The sequence below is a fragment of the Loxodonta africana genome, chromosome 10 (genome assembly GCF_030014295.1).
Source record: "Loxodonta africana isolate mLoxAfr1 chromosome 10, mLoxAfr1.hap2, whole genome shotgun sequence".
NCBI classification, from domain to species: Eukaryota; Metazoa; Chordata; class Mammalia; order Proboscidea; family Elephantidae; genus Loxodonta; species Loxodonta africana.
Genome location: NC_087351.1, coordinates 25214256 through 25240601, shown reverse-complemented (window position 1 = coordinate 25240601; position 26346 = coordinate 25214256). Strand labels below are relative to the sequence as shown.

Genomic DNA, 26346 nt, shown 5'->3' with positions numbered 1-26346 from the left:
CTCTCTGTTCCTTGGCTTCTCAGCCCTTGGGCTTCACAGCCATATCTGCCCTACTGGGGCAAGTGTTCCAAAGCTCAGTAGCTCCACTGATAAGTGCCTGGAGGCACCCCACTCTGCCAGGAAGCCTCCTGCTCACAGGCAGTCAGGTCTCTCGCTCCATGCGTTAGCCCCAGTGCTGTCTGGCGCTGGTCTTCTGGTTCTGCTGCTGTCAGTTCGCTGCTGCTGCCAGTCCTCTGATGCTGTTTCTCACCATCTGTGCCTTCTCTGAAGTTAACAGTTCTCCTCATTTTCTTCCGAGTGTTTTATCCATTCAGTTTCAAAACTGCTTCCACATTTAGGTATCTGTTAGAACAGTATACCACTCTCTTGGTACCAAATTCTGTCTTATTCGTCTAGTGCTGCAACAATAGAAATATCATAAGTGGATGGCTTTAACAAAGAGAAATTTATTTTCTCACAGTAGGCTAGAAACCCAAATTCAGGGGTTCAGTTCCAGGGGAAGGCTTTCTCTCGCTTTCAGCTCTGGAGGAAGGTCCTTCTCATCAATCTTCCCCTGATCAAGAAGCTTCTCTGCACAGGAATTCAGGGTCCAAAGGATGCACTCTGCTCCCATTGTTACTTACTTGGTGGTACGAGGCCTCCAACACTCAGCCTGCTTCCCTTTCCTTTTATCTCTTGTAAGATAAAATGTGGTGAAGGCCACACTCCAGGGAAACTTTCTTTACATTGGATCAGGGATGTGACTTGAGCAAGGGTGTTGTATTCCACCCTAATCCTCTTTAACCACAGACAGAGAGTATGAATTACAACACATAGGAAAATCACAGAACAGAGGACAATCACGCAATACTGGGAATCATGGCCTAACACAGATCACACATAGTTTTAGGAGACACAATTCAATCCATGGCAGTTGTTACACTGCTGTTCATAAAAGCAAGAATCAAACGCAACCTAAATGATCATTCATACAAGAGTGGACAAATGAAGAAAGTATTTGAGAAAAAATTCACAGTATTAAAATGAATGAGCTAAAATTCTCTGTATCCTTATAGAAAACTATTCAAAACAAATTATTGTGTGGAAATAGAAAGTTGTGAAAGAAGGCATAGAGGATGATACCACTTGTATGAAAGTACATAAACATGCAACTCTAGACTATATTTGTATTTGTAGATATATTTTTATGTTGTAAGACTGTAAAGATCCTAGGAATGCTAAATATCAAATTCAGACTATGGGTTAGTTCTGGGAAAATGATTTATGGTGATACATAAGATACAAATAGAGGAAAATGTGGCAGAATATTGGGATTTGTCAAAGTTTAACATGGACTTTAAGTATATTCATTTCAAAGTTCTTTTTATTTTTGTGTGTTTGACATATTAAAAATCATTTTACACAAGAATAAATTGAGGCTCAGAAAAATTGAAGTGATCTCTCCAATCATCTTTTCTTCATTGGAAATAAGAAGTTATGTCCTCTAAGTACTTACCTTTCCCCCATGTCACCACATACTCATGTGGCAAGAAAACAGTATTCACTTCCATTCCCAAATCAAAGTATTTCTCATTTGGGCAAAAGCATGTACTTTTCCACACATTTCCCCTGGAGTAGCAGGTTCAATTGTACAGAGTTCACAGAAGATAGTTGACTCCACATATTGCCCAAGGGTGAAAGGACCCTCCAGTTTTTTTTTTTCTTTTCTTTTTTCCCTGTGGTTCTTCAGTCCTCATTGTAACTGTCAACTATGTGATATGTTACTTGCTTTGTTCCAGTGGAAATATCTGGTGGAAGGTATTCATAATTACTACTGGAAGATGAACCTTGGCTATCTATTGTTAAATCTCAAGAGCTTCAAGAGATCACTTAGATAGAACCATGGTTCTCTTGTAATTTGATGACAGAAGAAGGCACCTATAAATATCACTACTCTGGAAAGATTAACCCTAAAATAGATAAAGTGGAGAATTCAGTTTCCTTTTCTGATATGCATCATATCAGGTAGGATATACCTGGCTGAGATATATCTTAAGAATAAGCTCTATACAGTCACTTATTCTATTTAATCATTACATTGTGCCTTAGAAAAATCCACAAATGGGGGAAAAAAAATCTATGGGAAGTAAAAGAAAGGAAGTCAGAGGAGGATATCCATATGTCTTAGTATGCGTGAAAGAATTGGTAAAAAATTATATAGGAATATGAAGTGTTCTTGAGGAGGTTATGAGAAACTGCATAGTAAAATCTTTTATGAAACTCTTACCTGTCATCTCAAAAGCAATTGTGTTGCAATGCCTTTGCACTATGTCTTTTTTTTTGAATAACTCTGCACTTAAAAGTGGGTCAGGGCTTATTTAACCATACACAAGTAGAGTGCAAATTTCTTGTCCTTTAAGTATTGCATTCATAGATCCAAAGCTTTTTAAAAACTTTGGTAAACAAAATATTTGTCAGAAGGAAATAAATAACCTATATTCTCTATGTTTCAAAATTTAAAAAAATTAGCACATCACATCCAAGTTATGATATTGTCACTTCACACAATAATTAAGGCGTATTGTTAGAGTGCAAATATGTTCACTTTTGATGATGTATTTATGGTATTTAACATTTAAGATTAAAAGAGAAACTCATGATACATTACCATTGCAGAGGATCAGATATTCTCTGCTGAGCTTTTCCATTTTTTTCATCCTATTATGGGTAATATCACTAAAGATTCAATTCAACTCTTCATGAAGCAACCAATTTCCCCAAATCTGTTAGAAATAAAGTGCTCATAATTGGCAGTGAGTGTGACACAGGATAATAACTCTGGGAGTTGGGAAAGGTTGACAGTGTTTTGGCTCTCTGGACTTCAGCCATTTACCCCAGCAAATAGCTAATGACAAGGAATCTCCATGGAACACATTCATCTGCCATGGTCCAGTTCAATCCCCAGTTCTGAATGAAATAGAGCAATGATGAAATGAGAAAAGGGTAAAATAGAGTGCCAAGAAAAGGACGAGATCTAAGTCAAGACCTGTAAAAGCTATGATGTCTGAGCTCAAGTACATGTATAAGTCTGATGCAGCACTCTTGTAGGAGCACTTGATTTGAAAGAAGCCAAAACTTGTTTCAACTTTCACAAAATCTGCAGATAATTGAATCACTATATAAAAATAGTGATAGGCTGCTTTACAAAGTATTGTAAAATGTAAATTTTATGAATTTAATTACCTGAAAATTTAGGTTCATAATCCTAGCAGCTAAACTAAAATGCTGTGTTGCACTATGGTTTAAAATACTCCTAGTAATTTGTAAAGTCTAGTTCCAGCACAAAAATAATCCCATCTGTACTCTTTTTCCACATATTTTACATCAAAATGTTTGTGCTCTCAATAAAAACATCTGTAGACTAACTCAGCATGTACAAAATAATTTATAAAATTTCAATGTAGCACTTTTCATATCCACCATTTTTTTATTTCTTCCTCCTCACATTCAGAGCTTCATGGGTGTCCACACACCATAAATTTTTTCAGCTTTATTAAATATTAAATTATTTGATGTTGTTCACATGTCATTTTGTTTTTTGTCATTTTATCCCTAAAGCCACTTTGACATCAAAATATAAGAGTTAATGAGTTTTGAAGCAATAAAATATTTACATAGCACAACACATTAAGCTTCAAACACTTAGCAATTCAAACTACATAAAAATAGGAAAAGGCCCACGTTGTACATGTTGTGAATCAGATATTCATCTGTCCTTGACGTGGTGTCTGTACACTGGCTCAAAGGGCAGCAGAGGCAAGAGGAAGTTACTTTGGAGAACATTGATCTGAGAATAAACATATTTTGATGTTATTCCAGTGTCATGTATACCCCAACTTTCTCAAGGTATCTCATTCTGGAATGACAGGTAAAGCTAATACAAAAATGGACATTGACTCTGTGGAAGTATCCTACTCATACTATGCAGGCACTGTGATTTGGAATTTAACTCATCCCAAGAACTTGTCACCATCATCCTGGTCTTTTCGTTTGGGTGATCTATAAATCTTGCATTCTACTTGCTTCTTTCCTTGAATCAGCAATAAAATCAAAGACTATGTGGACATCAACAACTGCCTCTAGATACCCTGTACGCAATTTACCACCACAAAGTGGAAAATAAGGCTTTATCTCCATGGTAAGTATTAGTTTTCATAGCTGTCTTGTATTCTTCCTTCAAAGCCCACATGATCATTTTTTTTTTTTTCACCTCAAGACGTGAATCCAATTATTCCCTTCACTTTCACAAAAATACAAATGTTTCCTTTGGGATAGGCAAAAAAAAAAAAAAAAAGGATCGTACCACTGCATGTTTCAAGTAGCGTATCAGGAAACTGCCATGCATTATAGATTGGGCCTTTCCATTCAAAAACTACTCCATCAGGACTGATTGTGCACTTCTTCCTCTAGTGTTTCCTTAGAAAATTATTAAGGTTTGCAATACATCTATAATGGGAACTTGAATCAGACATATCGATGCAGTCACTGGTATTAGAAAAACCATAAATCCTGGACTAGAAATCTGTCCACTCCATTTTGGAAACAGAGTCTGAGGCATAGCCCATGTTGTGAATGAGACGAGTACAGCTAGAAACCCACAGAAAACTAGGCAGAAGAGCAAGACCAAACCTCTTTCCATCCCTTACAATGTCAGTCTAGGAAATGCCATCTCCTGCTGGGTCTGCACAGCATGCTCTCTTCCACCTTAGCTGCCACTCACACCACTGACCTTCATTCATAGCCCTCTCTGCTGGAGTCAGACACTCATTATGGGATAGAGTCTCTTCTCCCAAGCAAAACATTTACTGAGGCATTATCCAATATGGGAGAAGGTGATTCTGAGAAAATGGCATTTCATGGACCCCAGCACTGGGCTGTGTGCCCCAGGAACTCTCTGCTTGTCAGTTTGTAGTTGAAGAGCTTCTACCTGGCCAGGCTCTGATCGAAGGATCTCCTTATTCCTTAATGTATATGTGCTGGTGGTGAGGTGACCAGAGCCTAAGGTGATTCACAGGCACCAGCCAGAAGTACCATCACTCTCCATACAGTAAATATACTCATGTATTTAATATTCCTAAATATTAAACAAAAAATTTCTTAATATCATTAGTTTAATAAACACATCATATTCCATTAAAAAAATTTTTTTTTTATTCCATTATGGGTATGTTTCATCGTTACATATTTTTTACTATTTAAATATTTTTCTGGAAGTTTATATTCCTTTTCCACTGAAAGGGAGTTAAATTAGGAAGACAAAACATGAGTATTCTGAAGTTTCTTGTTATATTTTTCAAAATTGCTTTCCAGAGTATTTGTCTTACTGCATACTAAACATAGATTTTTGCATCATGGAGTATAAAATTTTAATGTGCTAATTTAGTGAGAAAGTTTAATGACTACTTTTTTTTTCTTTTGCATTTCCTTGATTTCTCATGAAGTTATCTTTTGTGAATTGTCCTCACATTCCACACCCTTTTAGACACTTAGTATTGCTTTCATCAGCCTGTTTGTACTTTTGCTATGTTAAGTACGCCTTTTTCTTTAATTATTCGTGATTTTTTCAAGTTTGGAAAGAACAAAATTCACTGTTTGTTGTGTGTGTTTCTAAGGATTTTGACAAATACAGAGTCATGTCCACCATCACAGTTTCATACGGAACATTTTTTTCACCCCAAAAGTTTCCCCATGCTACCCCATATATGGACAACCTCTTTCCTCTCTCCACAACTCCTGGTAAGCACTGATCTGTTTTCCTTCTTGTAGTTTTGCCTTTTCCAGAGTATCTTATGAAGGGCTTATTTTAAGCAGCAAAATGTATTTAAAATTCATACCATTTTGTTACGTGAATCAATTATTCTTGAGCATTGCCTTGTTTCTTTTATCACTGACTAGCTTTCCATTGTATAGATGTATCACATTTTATTTACCCATTTACCAGATAATGAATATTTGAGAGGTTTCCAATTTGGGTGGATTATGAATGAAGTTCCTACAGACATTGTTGTACGTATTTTTGGATGAAGATATTTTCCTTTCTCTTGAGTAAATACCTAGTAGTGAGATTACTGAGCCTTATGGTGGCTGTATTAAAAAAGGAAACTTTATTAAGGTATAATGGATATACAATAAACCAAACATATTCAAACTGCACAATTTGTTTTGTCATGTGTACTTCAAAAACCATCACCACGATCAAGATAATGAACAGATGCATCACCCCAAAAGTTTTCTCCCAACCCTCCCCAAAACCATCTTTTGTACTCTTCTGTTGGAGGGAGGGTCTGGCTTCTTTCATCAGTATAATTACTTGAGATTCATCCAAGTCGTTGTGTTTCTCAATAGTTCATTCCTTCTTATTGCTGAGCACTACCCTACTGTATGCACCACAATATTTACCTACTAACTTGTGGATTGCTATTTGTATTGTGCCAGCCTGACTGTAGCATATTGGGAGTGTGGGCAGATCTGGAGCCTCCATTCCCCTTTAGGAGCATGTGGTGCATCAGAACAGCACCTCCAAGTTCCATGGACCACATTGTGAAATTCTCTGCACTAGAGTATCCACCTGGTTCTTTCCAGGTTTTTCACAATTTGATTTTCTACCCTCTCTTGATCTTTCTTTTCAACTGGTTAATTAAGAGTGAATGTCCTGTCCCTGGAGGGCAGTGGTGGTTCAGGGGTAGAATTCTCACTTTCCATGAGAAGACCCAAATTTGATTTTGCCAAACTCACCTCACGCACAGCCACCACCCATATGTCAGTGGAAGTCTGCATGTTCTAACGATGTTGAATAGATTTCAGCAGAGCTTCCAGACTAAGATGGACTAGGAAGAAAGGCCTGGTGGTCTACTTCCAAACAACAGCCAATGAAAACCCTATGGATCACAATGGTCTGATCCCGACGTGCATGGGCTTGCCACGGATCAGGGGCCCACTAGACAGCAGCTAACAGGAATCATCCTATCCTTGAAATGCTTCTATCTTAGTCCCATCTCCATCCATACCCACCTCGCGACTTCAGTGGGCATATGCAGGGAACTTCTCCAATAGCCTCCAATTGTACCCACACGCCTCTAGCCTTTCCCCCTTTAGTCAATTCCACAAACACTCCCAGAGCCATATTCTACATATTCCTAAAGCATAGCCCCCTGCACTGAAACCATGAATAGCGTTCTGTCTTCCAAGAGATTAAGTACAATGCCCTAAAGCCTGTGTTTAAGATTCTCCAAATTATTTTCCAGTAAAACTCTCTCTTGTTGTGTGCATTTTTAAAACTCTCTGACACATATGCTGTAGCCAAGCTGCAGCAGTGGTTCTTGGGTCACCTCTAGTATTCGTCACTCACACCTTTGTTTATTTTGGTCTATATGCACTGTATAATCTTCTTTTGCTCACTATCCTTGCCTTTCAAAACTTTATGTCTCATTCAAGGCCCTTCACAAATACTACATTTTTGTCTTTTTCTTCTCTTTTGTGTTTATCTCCTTCTCAATCCTTTTTCTTCTTTGAACTTCTTTCTTTCCAGCAAAATAGAATCTCTTCCAGTGTTGACTATGTACATAATTTTGTTTACCCTTCTTTTGCAATATTTGTATTATTTTTTATGTATTTTCTTTAATTGCCCATTCTAAATTGCAAACAACTTGCAAATAGGCACTTTGGCTTACTTATTCTTGAATTGCTATTCTACGGTTTTGCATGAAGTAGACACTCAATTTTTAATTATTGAATTAAATTTAATTGAGGGATACAGAAAAATAAGACAGATTCTATTTTGCCCAAGTGAGTTTTAGTCTTGCTACATTTCAACATTACGCTTTTGAGATCAGCTAAAAACAGAAAAAATGCCTTAAACAATAAGCTGTTGTCAGTTAAAATTTTCTAGAAAAAGGATAGCATTGACCACAAAGCATTGCTTACCCCAGTTAAAAGGATGTTAAAGTTTAAACACAATGGCTTCACCACAAAGCATACTTTGGCCCCCTCACAGGGCAGTTAAACCTTAAGTGCATTGGTTTCCCCTTCTAGTCCTACTTAAATTTGTTTTTCAGGTCAAGCAGCTGAAGCCAGAGCCCCATGCATGTGCTGTGAGACAATCAGTGACCTGAAGTCGAATTTGAGCTTTGAAACTCACGTCGAGGAACCAAAGGACTCATGCCAACGAACTAAAAGTCACCGGACTTACATCATGACCAGCAGCCATGACCATTTCAGGCACATGAGGTCAATCGGCTACTTCTGTGTCAATTCCTAGCCTGCCCTCACAAAAAATACGCTTGATATTTCCCAGAAATTTAATGAATATGTATGATGTCCCCTTTCCTGTGTAACATAAAACTTTCTCCAGTCCTTTCTGCTAGGAGACAGTGCTTTGAGAGTGACCTCTCTGTCTCCTTACTCACTGCAAGTAACAAACTACGCCTTGTTTTAAATCTTCTTGACTCTTAGCTATTCCTAATAAGAGTACAAGCATGGAAATTGATTAGTGGAAAGAAATTCAGCTTGAATTAGAATATACCTGCAGAGACTCCTGGGAATCTATTGATTGGGCTGAAGAAAGAGATGCAAGGGGAGAGGAGATTTTCAGTCTAGAATGGGAATGCTATGGACAAACTGTTAAGATTTCAAAAAGAGATTCCCTCCAGAGCTGGGACAACTCTTGGCTGCAGTGTGAGAGACAAATTCTTATTGCACTGAAAGAAAAAAAAAAAAAAACTGGTGGTATCAAATACTCGTAAATATTAAAAACTAGGTTCTCGGGAGTGGTTCTTTGGACAGAATGGGAAATCAGGAGAACATACCAAGAGATTCACCCCTAGGGTGCATTCTTAAACATTGGCAATTCTTTTCTTAGGATCAATTAAAGAGAAAGAAACTTATATTTTTTCTGCACAACTGCGTGGCCACAGTATACCCTAACTGACCAGGAAAAATGTTTTTTGCTTGGGTCTCTTAATTTTCACATAATTTTACAGCAGGACTTACTTTGCAAAAGGGAGTAAAAATAGGGTGAAATCCACTAGGTTCAATCCTTTCTGGCCCTTTACCAGAATAAGGGGATACAGACAAAATGGAAATTGACCCATGTGGCTCTAGCTGCCAAAACTCGATCTAAACAGCCTCCAAAGGAATCTGGGGAAGCAGACATTTTAGAGGATCCCCTCTTGAATCAAGATCTGGTGCTGACTCTGCCAATGCCTCTGCCTGGACCTCCAGCATACCTCCCTCCAAGCTCCTCTTCCCTCACTGTTTCTAATCCCATCAACACTCCAGCTGCTCCCACTTCCCTTACTCCTCATTTAGGGTCCACAGCCTCTTTAGTGACAGGTCCTAGTGAGCTTCCTCTAACCCAATGGTCCTCTGTCTTCACAATCTTTATCTTCCCCTTCCAGAATCTAATAAGACCTCAGGTGGGCTTCATCCCCTGCAAGAAGTGGTAGATGGACAGGGGAGGGTGGTTTGGGGACAGGTCCCCTTTTCAGTTTCAGATTTAAGTCTGTATAAGATAAACTGGGTAAGTATTCAGAAAACCCAGAAGGATTCAGAGAGGAGTTTCTTGAACTTAGCCTTAAATTTGTTCTTAGCTGGGTGGATGTGATAGTAATCTTAACCACCTTTTGCACTACTGATGAGAAAAAATAATACTTGCAAAGGCAAGAGAGTATGCTGACAGCTTTATCCCCACTAACCCCAGGCACAATGTTCTGAGACCAGGCTATGAGGCAGTTCCCAAGACTGAGGAGTGGAATTATCAGAACCCACTAAATTGGAGAAGAATAAAATATTTTCTGACCTGTGTGGTTGAAGTAATGCAGATATGCATTCACAAGTCAGTTAACTATTCAAAATTCAAAGAGATAACTCAAGGAAAGAATGAAAACCCTGTGGCTTTCTTGAGCAGGCTGACAGAGAACTTTAAGAAGTTTACCAACATAGACCCAGAGGAACCAGAATCTGTCCCTCTGCTGGGCCTACACTTTGTAACTCAGAGTGCCCAGGTAGAAGCTCCAAAAACTGGAGGCTAGACCCCAGATCCCATTGCCCAAACTAGTAGAGGAAGCCTTTAAAGTGTTCAACCAAGGAGAGAAGGCAGAGGAAAAGAAAGACAAACGGCTAGAGAGAAAAGCCCATTTTTTGGCTGCAGTTGTTCAGGACCACCTTAAGGTAACCTCTGGGGACTAGGGCAATTGTAGGTAAGTAGCCACAAGCAGAAAGGCCTAGGAGTCACACTTCAGGGCTTCCAGCAAAGCTGGGGCCACAAAAGTGTACATTTTACAAAAAGGAGGGGCACTGGAAATGGGAATGTCCAGACTGCCCTCGGTCAGGACGGTCTGGTTACTCTCCCAACCCTGACCCCAAATGGCAAATGCCACAATTCTCCGAGGGATGAGGCCCAGAAGACAGTCTGGCTCCCAGGAACAACAGCAGCTCATCTCCATCACCCCTGTGGAACCTCAGGTTACCTTCAACGTGGCAGGTAGGAAAACCAAATTTTTACTTGATTCGGGAGCTGCCTACCCTGTCTTGAACAAACGTATTGGCAGACTCTCCAATCATGATTGTGTGATAACCAGAGTCTCAGGAGAGTCTCAGACAGAGAGGTTTACCTTCCCTTTATCTTGTGAGGTAGGTATATGCACTGTATCTCACTATTTCCTGTATATACCCAAGTGTCCATTTCCTTTGCTCGTTAGGGATCTGTTAACCAAATTAGGGGCTACTGTTTTCCTCTCTGGGTATCGAGTCACTGTGAGAATAGATAAAAGTGAAGGAGCAGAATTTCTGGCACTCCTAGAGACAGAGAGCTTAGGGTGAAAGACACCAAATATCCCTCAACATATCTGAGCATAAGTGAACCCTTTAGTTGGGAATATGAACCAACCAGGAAGAGCTATCAATCCCAACTCTGTCCAGGTTGAACTAAAACCTGGAGTTGCCCTCCCTTGGTGCAGTCAATACCTGCTTAAGCCAGGGGCAAGAGGTGGGATTAAACCATTAATAGAAAGACTCTGGAGACAAGGACTTATTGAACCTTGCCAGTCCCTTGTAACATTCCCATTTTACCTGTTAGAAAGCCTAGTGGAGAATATCTCTTTGTGCAATGTCTAAGAGCAGTAAATGAGGTTGTAGTAATAATTCACCAGCTGGTCCCCAACTCATATACCCTGCTTACTCAGGTACCCACAGCTGCCACCTGCTTTACTGTGTTAGATTTAAAAGATGGTTTCTTTTATGTACTCCAGCACACTGACTCCAAAGAGTTATTTCCCTTTGAATGAGAAGACCCAGACCCCAGAGAAAGAATCCAGTTTAAGTGGACAGTTCTCACTCAGGTTTTTAAAAATTCTCCCTACCTGTTTGGTTCAACATTAGCTGAAGATCTCAAAAACTTAGAACTAGAAGGAGGAATACTGCTCCAATATGTGGATGACCTATTGATAGCCAGCAAAGAAAAATAAAGTTCAGACAAGAATACTATTCAGACACTGAATCATTTGGCAAATCAAGGTTCTAAGGTTTCCCCTGAGAAGACTCAGGTTACTCAACAAGAAGTGAAATATTTAGGGTTTCAGCTCTCTCCAGGCATTTGACAATTGTTGCCTGAAAGGAAATTAGCCATAACTTCTCTCCCAGCCCCTACCACATGAAAGAAACTGTATAAATTTCTGGACATGCTTGAATTTTGTAGGACCCAGATACCCAACTTTGGGCTAATAGCAAAACTCTTATATGAGTCCTTAACAGGAGAAGAGAAAGGATCCTTAGAATGGACCCAGGAGTGCCAAATACCTTTTGAAACAATCAAATTAGAATTAGGTAGAGACCCCTCATTGGCTCTTCCAGATTTAACAAAATCTTTTAGGTTATATGTACATGAAAGACAAGGACAAGCCCTGGGAGTACTTATGCAATAAATCAGCCCTCTCACTAGACCAATTGCCTCTTTTCCTACACAATTAGGCCCAGTGTTGCAGGGCTGGCTGGCCTGTATACAGACAGTTGCTGCCATTGTGATCCTAGTTAAAGAGGCATATAAAATTACTTTGGGACAATCTACAGAGGTGCTGACCCCCCCATCAGTTCCAAACTCTTTTAGAAGTTAAAGCAGGAAACTGGCTTATAGGAGACAGAATAACCCAGTACAGACCACGTTATTAGATTCTTCCGAAGTGACTCTAAACATTTGTCAGGTTGTAAATCATGCTACAGTCCTGCCTGCTGTAACCTCAAAAGACAACGAGCTAGTCCATAACTCTACTGAAACAATAGACCAAGTCTATTCCAGCAGGCCTGACCTGAAAGGCAGTCCCTTAGAAAACCCAGATAAAGACTTGTTCACTGATGGGAGTAGTTTGGTGGAACAAGGTATCCGCATAACAAGCTATGCCACAGTAAGTTTACATGACAATACAGAGGCACAGCCCTAACCCCCTCAAACTTCTACACAAAACACAGAGCTTATTGCCCTCACTCTAGCACAGTAATTGGCAAAAGACAAAAAATTAACATATGTACAGATTCCAAGTATTCCTTTTCTATCATACACGCTCATGGGGCTATTTACAAGAAAAGAGGGATTTTAAATTCAAAGAATTCACCATTAAGCATGGTAACCTTATTTTAGAACTTCTAGAGGTAATACAACTACCCCCTGAAGTGGCTGTTATACGTTGCAGACAAATCAGACAGAGAGCACTTCAGTTTCTTGGGGTAACAATAAACCTGACGCTGTCACTAAGAAAGCGGCTTTGGTAACCAAGACGGTCCTAATTCCTTACATCAACCTTTCAGCCATTAACCCCCAGGACAGTCCTGAAGATATTCAGGATGCAGAAACTCAGGGATTTAAGAAGCAAGCCAACAGTTGGTACCAAAATGAAAATAAAAGAGTTTACATCTCCAGAAATTAACTCTGAAAAGTAATTAAGGTGAGCCAGGAGGCTAGTTATTATAGTCAGGAGACATTGCATCTTCAGCTTAAACCCTATACCGGGAAGACACTTAAAGAAAGTGAAACAACAGGTTTCTAAAGAATGTGAGATATACTTAAGAAATAATCCAAATACTCACCCAATACCTCTTCCCTTAATAAAACCTGTTCAGCATTGGGGAACATACCCAGGGGAGGATTGGCAAATAGATTTTACAATGATGTCCTCATGCCGAGAGTTCAAATATCTGTTGGTCTTTGTAGATACCTTCACAAGATGGGCGGAGGCCTTCCTCCTAGGACTGAGAAAGCTACTGAAGTATGTGAATGACTTCGAAAAGAGATCATCCCCAGGTCTGATCTATCTTGGTCTCTCCAGAGTGACAATTGGCCCTGCATTTACTGCTAAAATAATTTACATATAGGCTCCACTCAGTGTGAAGTCCTCAGTCCTCAGGAAAAGTTCACAGGATGAACTAGACTCTGAAGAGAACTCTTGCCAAACTATGTCAGGAAACCTAGGAGATATGTATATGGTATCTATTGCCTTGATCAGAATATGGGCCGTCCCCAAAGGAATTACAAAATTAAGTCCATTGAACTGACTTATGGGAGGCTCTTTCTCGAGGTAGATGATATTTTGGATCAAGAGATGCAACAAGCATTAAAATATATCATTAACCTGGGAAAACTGCAGAGAGCACTCCAAAAATATGACAACCAGATACTCCCTGAACCTACCAAGGGTGACTTGCTTAAGTACCTGTCAGGAGACTTGGTGCTTTTGAAAACTTGGTGAGAGGGGAGCCCAGGAGACCAACTGGCTGAAAAATGAGTAGGCCTGTATCAGGTATTATTAACAACCCATTCTGCTCTCAGGTTAAAAGAAGTCACTCCATGGGTCCAACATTCTCAACTCAAACCTCTTCCACCATCTGAAAACCTTGATGAATCTTCCATAAATTGAGAGTCATACACCCGTGAACCAGTTGAAGGACTTAAGTGGCTGTTCAAGAGACAAAACAAGGATGGTAGGTAAGTATCGTGAAATAAGTACTGTAGAGGTATTTGGTCGAGATCAAGGCACCATATGAAGGGCCTTTTGAGAATAAGAAAGAGCATGATACTTTAGCAAAGGCAGCACAGAGTTCCACTCCGCTAACCTTTAGGCCTCTGTGCTCTCAATCAGCAGGAAGCAGTTTCAGAAGAGGAGTCATCTGTCCTTAAATTTCTCCAGAATGAGGAGTGTGAATTTCTCAGTGGGAAGTTGAGAGCAGCAAAGAACAGAAAAAAGGCCTTAAACAAAAAGCTGTGTCAGTTAAAATTTTCTAGAAAAAGAATAGCATTGACCACAAACCATGGCTTAACCCACTGAAAGGGTAATTAAAGTTTAAACATGATGGCTTGACCCCAAAGAATTGTTTACCCCTCCTTAAAGGGCAGTTAAAGTTTAAGTGTAATGGCTTTCACTTCTTCCTAGTCGTTCCACTTACAGGTGTTTTTCAGGTCAACCAGCTGAAGCCAGACACCTGCGCATATGGGGTGAGACAATCGGGGACCTGAAGTTGAATCTGAGCTCTGAAACTTATGTCAAGGAACCAAAAGACTCATGACAAGGAACTAAAAGTCATAGGACTTATATCATCAGCAGCAGCCGAGGCCATTCAGAAACATGAGGTCCATTGGCTTCTTTCGGGCCAATTCCTAGCCCCGCCCCACAGTAAATATGCATGCTATTTCCCACAAATTTAATGAATATGTATGACTTCTCCTTTCCTATGTAGCATAAAACTTTCTCCAGTCCTTTGTTCAAGGAGATAGCGCTTTGAGAGTGATCTCCCTGTCTCCTTACTTGCTGAAAGTGATAAACTATGCCTTGCTTTAAATCCACTTGACTCTTAGTTATTCTTACTGAGAGTAAAAGCAGTGAACACATTGCATTCAATAACATTATATCTGTTATTAGAGTAGCAGCCACTGGCTTGTGCAAATGGGTAATACACTCAGCTGCTGACTGAAAGATTGGAGGTTCAAGTCCACCCAGCAGTGCATCAGAAAAAAGTCCTGGCAATCTACTTCCAAAAATCTAGCCATTGATCTTGGGGGATCTTTAGTTCAGTCAGCATAACATAGTTTGTAAAGAAATTGTTCTACATCCTACTTTGATGAGTACTGTCTGGGATCTTAAAAGCAACCATCTAAGATATTCAACTGGTTCACCTCTTCTGGAGCAAAGGAGAATGAAGAAAACTGAAGACACGGGAAAATTAACCCAAAGGACTAATGGACCACAACTACCACAGCCTCCACCAGCCTGAGTCCAGTACAACTTGATGTTGCCTGGCTACTACCACCAATTCCTCTGAAAGAGATCACAATAGAGGGTCCCAGACAAAGCTGGAGAAAAATGTAGAACAAAATTCTGACTCACAAGAAAAGACCAGACTTACTCGTCTGACAGAGACTGGAGAAACCCTGAGCGTATGGCCCCCAGACACACCTTTAACTCAGTACTAAAGTCACTCCTAAGGTTCACCATTCAGCCAAAGATTACACAGGTCCATGAAACAAAACAAGATTAAATGGGCACGCAAGCCCAGGGGCAAGGACAAGAAGGCAGGATGGGGACAGGGAAGCTGGTAATGGGAAACCCAAGGCTGAGAAGAGAAGAGTGTAAATACATTTAGAATTGGCAACCAATGTCCCAAACAAAATGTGTATTAATTGTTTAATGAGAAATTAATTTGCTTTGTAAACATTCACCTAAAGTACCAAAAAAAAAAAAAAAAAAAGCCGTTAAAAACTCCATGAAGCACAGTTGTACTCTGACACACATGGGGTTGCCATTTGTAGAAGTTGAGTTTATATCAACGGCAACTGGATTGGAAACCCTGGTGACGTAGTGGTTAAGAGCTACGGCTGCTAACCAAAAGGTCAGCAGTTCAAATCCACCAGGTGCTCCTTAGAAGCTCTATGGGGAAGTTCTACTCTTTCCTATGGGTCACTATGAGTCATAATTGACTCGATAGCAATGGGGTTTTTTGTTTTTTGTTTTTTTTTTGGCAACTGGGTTACTATAGCAAATAGAATGTGGCTTGACACAGTATTTGTTTCCCAGAGCCCACAGAGAGAATAAAAGTTACCTAAGAGAATCTAATGATAACTCTAATAAATGCTCAGAAATCTTGCCTGTGAATAAAAATTCATAAGAAATTAATGCCACACTGGTTACAAGATGCTAAATATATGTTGGGAGCATGATTCTTAGACGTGTGAAACCCCAGGTAGAAATAATATTTGCTTGTCTATGATATAAAAGGACTTGTTAGCAATGGTCCCACTGGGACATAATTACCCTTCAATGACAAATTTTCGTCCCCAACTCCTCTTAAATAAAGTGTGTAAAGTACAAGTGAGGCAGATTGCAAACACTATGAAAAGATCACATTTCTAATGTCATGATAGCTATTCCAGTGGAACTTCTGAAATAAAAAGAGGTGACAATTTCCAACTCTCTTAGTAAAATCTATATGGTAACCCAGCAATGGCTCATGTAAGTTTTAATACTTCTGTCACTTCAAAAACCTCTTTGTAGACAATTTATTTTAGTATAGTTTTCTATTTAATCCCACCAGTGAAACTGAATTAGTCTCACCGTGTTTGAACTCCCCCTTACTGTCCTGAGATGAGCTAATTCTTTATATGCTGCTCAACCTCATGTCTGCAAAAGTGCCTCTTCCTCTTCTGCAGACTCAGCCACTGTGATCTCTCAGTTTATTCTCCAGTTATAGGGCACATGATGTGGTTCTTCTGTGAATGGCCAGTTGTCTGCTTAAATTGCTTCTTTACGTATACGTGCACGTACATTTCTTCAGTTTTGGCATTATCTCCATGAAAGTAATTAGACAATCTTAGAATGCTTAGGCTAAAATTTATATAATGAAACATCTACCTGTGTCACTTTTTCGTCATATGATTAAGTTAATAGTTTAACTTCACCGAGATTTTGTTATATAAGAATAAAAGAATACTTGAAGTGTTATTATAAGCTTTCTAGATTATACAGCTTTATATATGCATATATGTATTTATGTATGCATATGTATGGATTTTTGTAGGGCATATATACAGTTATATATATTAACAATCAGTATAATTCTGTATATATGTGTAAATTTCTGCATATATTTATATTTCTGTGTATATTTATATACACTTCTGTATATATGTCTATGTATTGAAATAGATATATCAATAGTCTTAAAATGCTTTGTCGAATTCCTAGCACATGATTATACAAGAAATGGTGACTATTAATATCTCATCCAAAAAGTCTAAAAGTAAACACAACAATCCAATTATAATTTACATTTAATAGCTTCTAAGTTTTTTCAGCTATTGTCTTTTGGGTGCCATTCCTAGAGCCCTGGTTAACCAGTGCTTAAGAGCTCAGCTGCTAAGCAGAAGATCAGCAGTTTGAAACCCCCAGCTGCTCCCTGGAACCCCTATGGGGCAATTCTACTCTGCCCTATAGGGTTGCTATGAGTCGGAATCCACTCAGTGGCAAATGATTTTTGTCTGGTGCCATTCTTAGTTTAAAGTTAATTACAGAGATTATTTCAGGCTCCATACTTTCAAAGGTCTCATGTTATTTGCACACTGGCTTCAGTGCCACAGCTAGTTGGTAAATAAAATATCAAAAATTTAGTACTCAGAAAGGGCCAATGCGTACAAACTCAACCTAACTCTTAAATTTATAGAGATAAGTTTGAGAGTCTATCTTCTCTTTTTCACGTGCCTTTCTGCTTGCTTATTGTGAATATGCTTTTTCCCTATAAGGATTTAATCTTTTTATTTTTTCCTTCTATACTGATTTGGGGTCAGTAGGACACACCCATATGGTTTTCCATAAGAGTCCCATTATCTTTAAAAGATGTAGAGTCTATGGAATTATTCAAAATTAAATAATCAATGATAGAGATTTGGATAAGATTTGACCTCTGGTTCCTAGTCCTGTACCCTCAGCATGTGTGTCTACCTCAGGACTTACAGTACCTAGTGATCCAGAAATTCCATTAGCGTTAAAACAGTGTCTTGTTTCTTATTATTTATGAAGTTTCACCCAAATTCATGTCATGCAATAGGTTTCTTTTTTTTTGTATTCAAAGCTATGCATTTAAAAGTGATTCCCAAGTAATATTGCCTTCTGATTTTCAATATCTGTTTCTATGTTTGCATTGTCAGCCATAAAATAGGAAGAATATGCTGATGAATGTTAAGAAAAACGATTCAAATGGAGAGTTTTATCACAGTGCTTACAGGACTTTACCAATGTTCTGTAAATTAGTATAATTATGATGGAGAAATATAACCAGTTTGAAGACACCCTTCCTTTTTTTCTCCCTCCTTCCCCCTCTCTCCTTCCTTCCTTACTCCCTCCTTCCCTGCCTTTTTTCCTTCCTTCCTTTTTTCCTTCCTTCCTTCCTTTCTTTTCAAAAATCAATTGTCCTTTAGCATAGTCATGGTTTCAAGATGATACACAGAATGTGAGTTGACTTTTTTGAAATTTTTCATGTTTGGAGATTCAAAAAATCCAAGTAATTACTTATGATTCACTCTGTGGCTTGGCTTCTTTTGTCTGTACACAAGAAAGGGGCCCTGGTGGCACAGTATTTAAGCACTAGACTGATAAGCCAAAGGTCAATGGTTTGAACACAACAGCAGCTCAACAGGAGAAAGATGTACCAGCCTGCTTCCTCATTCTTTATAGAGTCTTTCTACTCTGTCTTAGGGGGTCGCTATGGGTCAGAATGGACTGGTTGGCAATGGGTTTTTATATACAAGGGCGGAATGTTGATGTAACAATTTGTATTTCATCAATCATTATTCTGCCTACTAAAACTGTGTTGTATTAATTCATTCATGCACACAATCATTCCTATTAGTATTATTTATAAATCTATTCATTAATTTGGCAACTATTTTTTGAGCTTTTATAAGCAGGCCCTTTGTAAGACCCATGTTTAAGTGTGGTGAGAAAAAAAAAAAAAAGGTTTGTTCCTTTGCTTGTGGAGGTTAGAATCATATTTAATCACCTGAGAGGTTATAACTTCAGCTTCCTTATTTTAAAATACATAGCAACTAAATGATTAATAAAACAATTTTTTATACAGTTTTATTTTGAGTTGATTGTTTTTGGTCCTCCCTTGGGTAATAAAGAATGTCTTAGACTACCCTCTGATATTTGGAGCCTCTGCTATTACATCTTTCTCTGGTAACTCCATGTAGTAAGGTTTGGTTTATTTTAGGAGATTAAAGTTAAAGAAAATATATGGCCAATTACAAGAACACACAAGAGAGATTAGCCTGCTTATGAGGCTTCTTAGCCTAGTACTAGGCAAAAGTAATAGCTATGTAAAATAGTTGGAAATTTTGTGGAGTGATTTCAGCAACATGCTGAAAAGTTCATTTCTTAGCCTCCTTCAACACTTCTGACTGGTACTTGTATTTCCTAAGAGGGAATTTAATCTCTTTTAGCATAAGGCTTTCATTACCATAGAAATGGCATCCTTCATAATCACCTCCACCCAGCACTGGTATGCCCATTTTCCAGTAAAGGTGGCATTTGAAGATGTGGCCTCTCAAACTTGCACTAGTAAGAACTCACTCAATATACTTTTCCCAGAGTTTTCAAAGTTTTATTTAAAAAGTGAATTTATCAATTTATAAGCTTTTTGACTATTTTTTTTTAAATAATGAATATACATTGGTGGACAAAAGCTTTTTAGGTTGGACAACAAAGGCAGAAAACATTTAAATAATTTTATGGAAAATTTGACACAAATAAAAAGGAAAACAGTAAACTAAAATGTTTGCAGAGTATCTGTAAAAAAGGATAATACCTGAATAGCTAATGCATCTTTATAGGTAAACAATATGAAGATGGCTAGCCCAGTAGAAAAATGGTCAAAAGATATGGATAGGCTATTGAGGAGAAAAAAAATACAAACGGCCAATTCGTGAATGAATAAATGGCCAATCCCATTAATAATGGCTAAATGCATGGAAACATCATTCAGATGTACTTTCATGAAGCAAATAAGACAAAAACTGTGATATGTTGTCTTGCCAGGAATGGGCTAGGTGAAGAATGGGCATTCTCATACACCAATTTAGTGTGAAGAGTTGTGATATAACAAACAGAAAGTTTCTGCAGTGTATACTTATAATGAGATATCTTAAATAAATAAGTATACCCATAAAGTTTTAGTTAAAAAATATGGTTATTATATAATAACATGGAAAACTGAAAACATTCACTTCATAAAATATCAAAAATATATTTTCAAAAGCTGGTATAAAATTACTCTGTTGATATGTAAATACATTTATGATAATCATTGACTGGTGTGTTATAATATGTACAGTACATACATATAGTGACACATATATCCTTTAATTAGAGCACACAGGGATAATACATACATAATGTATGTATAGGTATTATACCTGTGTGTTTTAAGTAAAGATAATTTTTAATTTTATCATATTACTTGACTTTTGTAAGTTAAAAAAATAGAACCTTATCAATTAAAAAGAGCCTTCCTTTTTTTTTTTTTAAATCTGATGAAAAAGATGTTGTTTATGTGTCTCCTTGAGTCAATTCCAACTCCCAGCCACCCATACTATAGAGTACAACTGCCCCATAGGGTTTGTTAGCCTGTAATCTTTAAGGAAGCAGACCATTTTTGTACTTTAGAACAGTTGGTGGGTTTGAACTGCCAACCTTTCTGTTAGCAGCTGAGTGGTTAATCACTCCACCAACAGGCCTCCTTCATTAATATGGTAAGAAATGCTCATGACAAAAAAAAAAAAAAAACCCTCAGGAAATACAGAATTATACACAGAATAAATGACTCTCTTCCAGAGATAGTGTCATAGATTGAATTGTGTTCCTCCAAAATATCTGTCAACTTGGCTATGCCATGATCCCCAGTATTATGTGATTGTCCAACACTTTGTCATCTGATGTGATTTTCCTATGTATTAAAGATCTTATCACTATGATGTTAATGATATGGATTAGCAGAAGTTATATTGATGAGATCCACAAGATTAGATTGTGCCTAAGCTAATCTCTTTTGAGATATAAAATGGAGAAGCAAGCAGAGAGACATGTGGATCTCATACCACCAAGAAAAAAGAGCAGGGAAAAAGAGCATCCTTTGGACCCAGAGTCCCTGTGCTGAGAAGCTCCCGAACAAGGGAAGATTGATGACAAGGACCTTCTTCTGGAGCAGACAGAGGGACCTTCTTCCGGAGCAGACAGAGAAAGCCTCTCCCTGGAGCTGATGTCCTGAATTTGGACAGTTAGCCTCCTAGACTGTGAGACAATAAAATTTTGTTCATCAAAGTCATCCACTTGTAGTATTTCTGTTATAGCAGCACTAGATGACTAAGACAGACAACGACTGTTAACATTGTCATAGGGATGTAAAAAGTTTTCTATGTATATATAAAACCTAGAAACCTAGTGCTGTTGAGTCTATTCTGAGTCTTAGCAACCCTGTCTGTTGCAATTTTAAAAAGAGACCTCTATGGAAGTTATTTTAGCAAGTGAGTTTCATGCCCCTATAGTACTTTTCTTTCATTTTGAGTAAAGAAACAGAGTTTTGAATAGTTAAGAATGTTTATTTTGTCCGATGCGGGTTTCATCAGCTATCTGGATGAAGGGGCCTGATGAGCTTGGAATCCTAAAAGGGAACAGATACAAGAGGAGCAATTAACTGACGTTTGGTGAACAAAGGAAAGTAGGGACAGAAAGAAATAAATCTAGGTCCTTTACCATCTTGACAATTTTGACCAAGGTGTGAAAGCATCTTTGTTGTTGCTATTAGCTGCTGTTGAGTCAATTCCGACTCATGGTGACCACGTGTGAGCAGAGTATAACTGATCCATATGGTTTTCCCTGTTGTGACCCTTTGGAAGCAGATTGCAAGATCTGTCTTCTGAGAATCCTCTGGGAGGGTTTGAAATGTCAACCCCTAGTCTAGTAGTCAAGTACTTAACTGCACCCGCTAGGGAATGTATGGAAGGCAATTTATTGCTCTACAATGACTTCCTGTCTTCTCTTCCAGAAATAGAGTGCTACATGCAATGACTTAACTCTCCCCCAGGTCAGGATTTTTTGGGAATTTCTGTCCAGAGAATGAGCCACTTCCGTTTCTTGATCAATGAAATCAAAAGTAGGGTGCACATATGTATCCCAGCAGGTAAGGTGCTCGAATGTGAGAAACATATTAGTAGTTCATTCTTGCTTAAACTTCAATTATATTTTACATTGCATGTAATATTTTAGTGAATATGTATATAATTTATGGGTAAAAGAATAAACCTGGTCATAGCCTTTTGCTATTAGACAGGTGCAATGAAAAAAATCTGGAGACCACATTTCTAAAGGCAAGATTCCTATGTTATTGCATCCAGGTGTACTTTATTCTGGCATCCTGTTTAGCTTCTTCATAATTATCCTAGTACATTAATTTTCATACCAAGTAAAAAACTTAAAAATTTACCAAAATAGAACTGTTTTATTTCTCAGATAAAAAAAAAAAAAAAAACCTGAGGCTCTTAAGAAACAGTTTTTTCTAGTGCTTTCTTCAAAGAACATAGATATAATTGGCCAGTAAAATAAAACCACTTCTCTCTCGACTGTTATGAAGCTAAAAATACATTTAGATCTACAAATATTGTTGAACACAATCTATGTGCAATGTGCTTTGAAAAGCAAACAAAGAAAAACAAAGGACAAAACATGGTCCCTTTCCTTCAGAATCATAAAATATGTTACATAAATTATAGGCAAGAAAGTTTGATCATATTAACAATTATGACATTTTTTGTGTACTTGATACTGACGATCACATATTAAATTCACTCAATGTCAGAGTCATTGGTGAAGAAGAGCCATCACAACTTTACAAATAGTTTAAATTAATAATGCTTAAAAAAAGATAAAAAATGACATTAATTATATTATCTCAAATATTTATTTACATACTTGAATGCAAATAGATGCTACTAAAGTTTATGAAATATCCTCCTTTGTTAAGTAGGATGAGAAAATACTTTGGTATTTTGTCTACCATGTTAATTCGCATATAGAAATATTTTCATCATTGATGGAAAAAAGGCATAGTACCGAATGTCTATGGGTCTGACAGTTATTTTAAAGATTTCACCTAATATAACAATTCTTACAGCAATTATATGAAGCATATATCATTGTCCCCCTAATTTACAGAGGCAAAGATTGAAGCACAGGAACTTAATGAACATGTCCAAGGTCATACTGCTAGAAATGACAAGAGATAGAATTTGAAACCTATCAGTTTGACTCTAGAGCTTCACTGTCCTATTTACTAGGAATTTTTAAATGGTGGAGGTGAGGGGTAAAAATTGTATTTTCAGAATATAGCTGCCATGCTGTGATGCAGAGATGAAAGCCAAGCACACGCAGTCTCTACAAAAGAAATGGCTACAATGTGTATTTGCGTGCTTAACAAGATCTAAAGGAGCTCCAATGGTGCAATGGTTAAGCTCTCAGCTGCTAACTGAAAGGTTGTCAATCCGAACCCATGAGCAGCTCCACAGGAGAAAAGACCTGGCTCTCTATTCCCGTAAGGATTACACCTAGGAAAGCCTATGAGGCAGTTTCTACTCTGTCCTACAGAATCCACTGAGCCTGAATCTACTCAACTGCACATAACAACAGCACGAAAATCTAGAGTATATAAGTATATAGAGTGAGGTTTGATGCCAGGCTTGGCTTTGCTCACTTACTCCCACAATCCTATGATATTATCTCCAATTCCATGTCTTTACAGGACATTTTCTGACCTGATCTCAGGAACTTGAAATCATGGACCAAGGAAATAACTCAAGAGTGACTGAATTTGTGTTGCACAGTCTTTCAGGTCCTCGAGAGATACAACTTTTCTATTTTGCATTTTTCACGCTTTTCTATTCATCCATTGTGCTGGGAAACCTACTCATTGTGCTCACAGTCCTCTCTGAACCTGCACTACACACACCCATGTACCTCCTGCTCAGTAATCTCTCCTTCACTGATGTGTGTCTATCCACCTTTGCCACTCCCAAAATGACTGTTAACTTCCTCAAGGAGCACAAGACCATCTCCTTTGAGGGCTGCATGGCCCAGATATTCTTTCATCATGCCTTTGCCGGTGGTGAAATGATGCTCCTTGTGGCCTTGGCATATGACAGATATGTAGCCATATGTCGACCCCTGCACTATGCAGCCATCATGAGTGTACGCAAGTGTACAGGCCTTGTCATGGGCTCCTGGCTCATTGGTGTCCTACACTCGGTAAGCCAGTTGGTTTTCATAGTAAACCTTCCATTCTGTGGTCCAGATAAAGTGGACAGCTTTTTCTGTGACCTTCCTTTAGTCATCAAACTTGCCTGCACTGATACCTATATCTTTGCGAAACTGATGCTTTTAGACAGTGGTCTAATAGCTATGAGCTCTTTTGTGCTCTTGCTCATCTCCTACACAGTCATCCTGGTCACTGTGAGAAAATCCTCAGCAAGCATGGCCAAGGTCTGGGCCACCCTGACTGCCCATGTCACTGTGGTGAGCCTTTTCTTTGGGCCTGGCATTTTCATCTATGCCTGGCCTTTCAGCAGCTTCCTAGTGAATAATATCCTCTCAATATTCTATGTTGTTTTCACCCCTCTCTTAAACCTCATTATTTACACATTCAGAAATAAGGAGATAATATCAGGAATGCAGAAACTGAGTAGAGAACAAGTACGTTCCTAAAGGTTTCTTGGCTTTCCCTTGTGGTAATGACAACCATACTAAAGGCATCCACTTATATCCTTTGCTATATTTGAACTAAGCAATTAAATACTTGGAGGTAATTTCTTTTGATATAGGAATGGTATTTGTTGCAATGTGAACTCTACCAACTATCCAAACTTAAGGACTAAATAGTGAATATCTTTGGTGAACTCAGAAACCAAATTACAGTCATGTACTTAACCATGTAAATGCAGCATATTTCACCATCTTTTGAGTATCAAAATATGGACCCACAATTAGTGTTTCTTTGTCTCAACATATTAAATTAAAGTTCAGAATTGCCACTCAAAGTCAGTAGCTCAATGACTACATGCCATAATGAATGTCTCACTCTATATAAATAAAAGTTTTTTTCAACAACACTGCTAAATATATGTCTTTGCTCTATGTATTCTTTTACTAATCTCCTGGTCCTGCTATATAACACATACCACCTACCTTAGTCATCTAGTGCTGCTATAATGGAAATACCATAAATGGGGGGCTTTAACAAACAGAAATGCATTCTCTCACAATCTTTGAGGCTACAAGTCCAAATTCAGGGTATCAGCTCTACTGGAAGCCTTTCACTCTCTCCGTCAGCTCTGGGGGAATGTCCTTGTCATTAATCTTCCTTTGGGTCTAGAAGTTTCTCAGTGCAGGGACTCCAGGTCCGAAGAAGTTGCTCCATTCATGGCAGATAAACTTAATCCTGGAGATATGTTCTGCCTCATTAACATAACTGTCTCTAATCCTGCCTGTTTAATGTCATAGAGGTACGGATTTATAATACATAGGATAATTACATTAGATGGCAAAATGGAGAATTGACTCGATGGCAAAGTGTTTGGGATTTTTTTTTATATACGGTTTACAAATGGTATCTTATATATTATCTCAATTGACATTCACAAAACACGACAGGGTTAGAAGAAGATTATACTTCTATTACTGACAATGTCAAAGTTTAGGTATTCAGAATACTTTAAGTAAAATACCTATGAATTCTAGAAGCATTCTTTAAAACAAACATATGATGTCATCGCATCTGAAAGAGTGCAAGCTTTGAGAGAAGAATGGTGATGGAAGTGATTTCAGGTAGTCAAAATGACGGGAAGCCATTAGGCAGAAATTTTGTCCTTTCAAGAGTGTGAAGTACAATTAGAACCCTTGGATCTGAGGCTCTTAGAGCCTTTTCCTTCTGTGAAGATGTGGATTTGAAGAGTGTTTTGAGAAGCACAGGGAAAATACCAAAAATGTGTTCTAATTTGCCTGACCTATTTTTTTTATGGTTATGGTTAGAAAAATTGTTCACTCTTGGAAATCATAATCATGGGATTGTCCATATATGAATTTAGAGTTTGAATTTATACTCTCTTCATAGTCAGAAGAGCTTTAATATGAAAAAAAAATCAGCATAAAATATAGTTCATTTCAGGAGTCAGTGAAATTCTTGGGGCATTTGGAAAAATAAAGACAAAAACCCCTCTGTTGGGTCACACCCTTA

At 38.2% G+C, this 26346-nt stretch overlaps 1 protein-coding gene across 1 annotated transcript; it reads left to right on the top strand.

Annotated features, from left to right (window-relative positions):
* Positions 1-23894: 23894 nt before the first annotated feature.
* LOC100674089 (olfactory receptor 4K15-like) lies at positions 23895-24818 on the top strand. The gene has a single exon (XM_003418695.3). The coding sequence runs from the start codon at positions 23895-23897 to the stop codon at positions 24816-24818; it is 924 nt and encodes a 307-aa protein (XP_003418743.2).
* The last annotated feature ends 1528 nt before the right edge of the window (positions 24819-26346 follow it).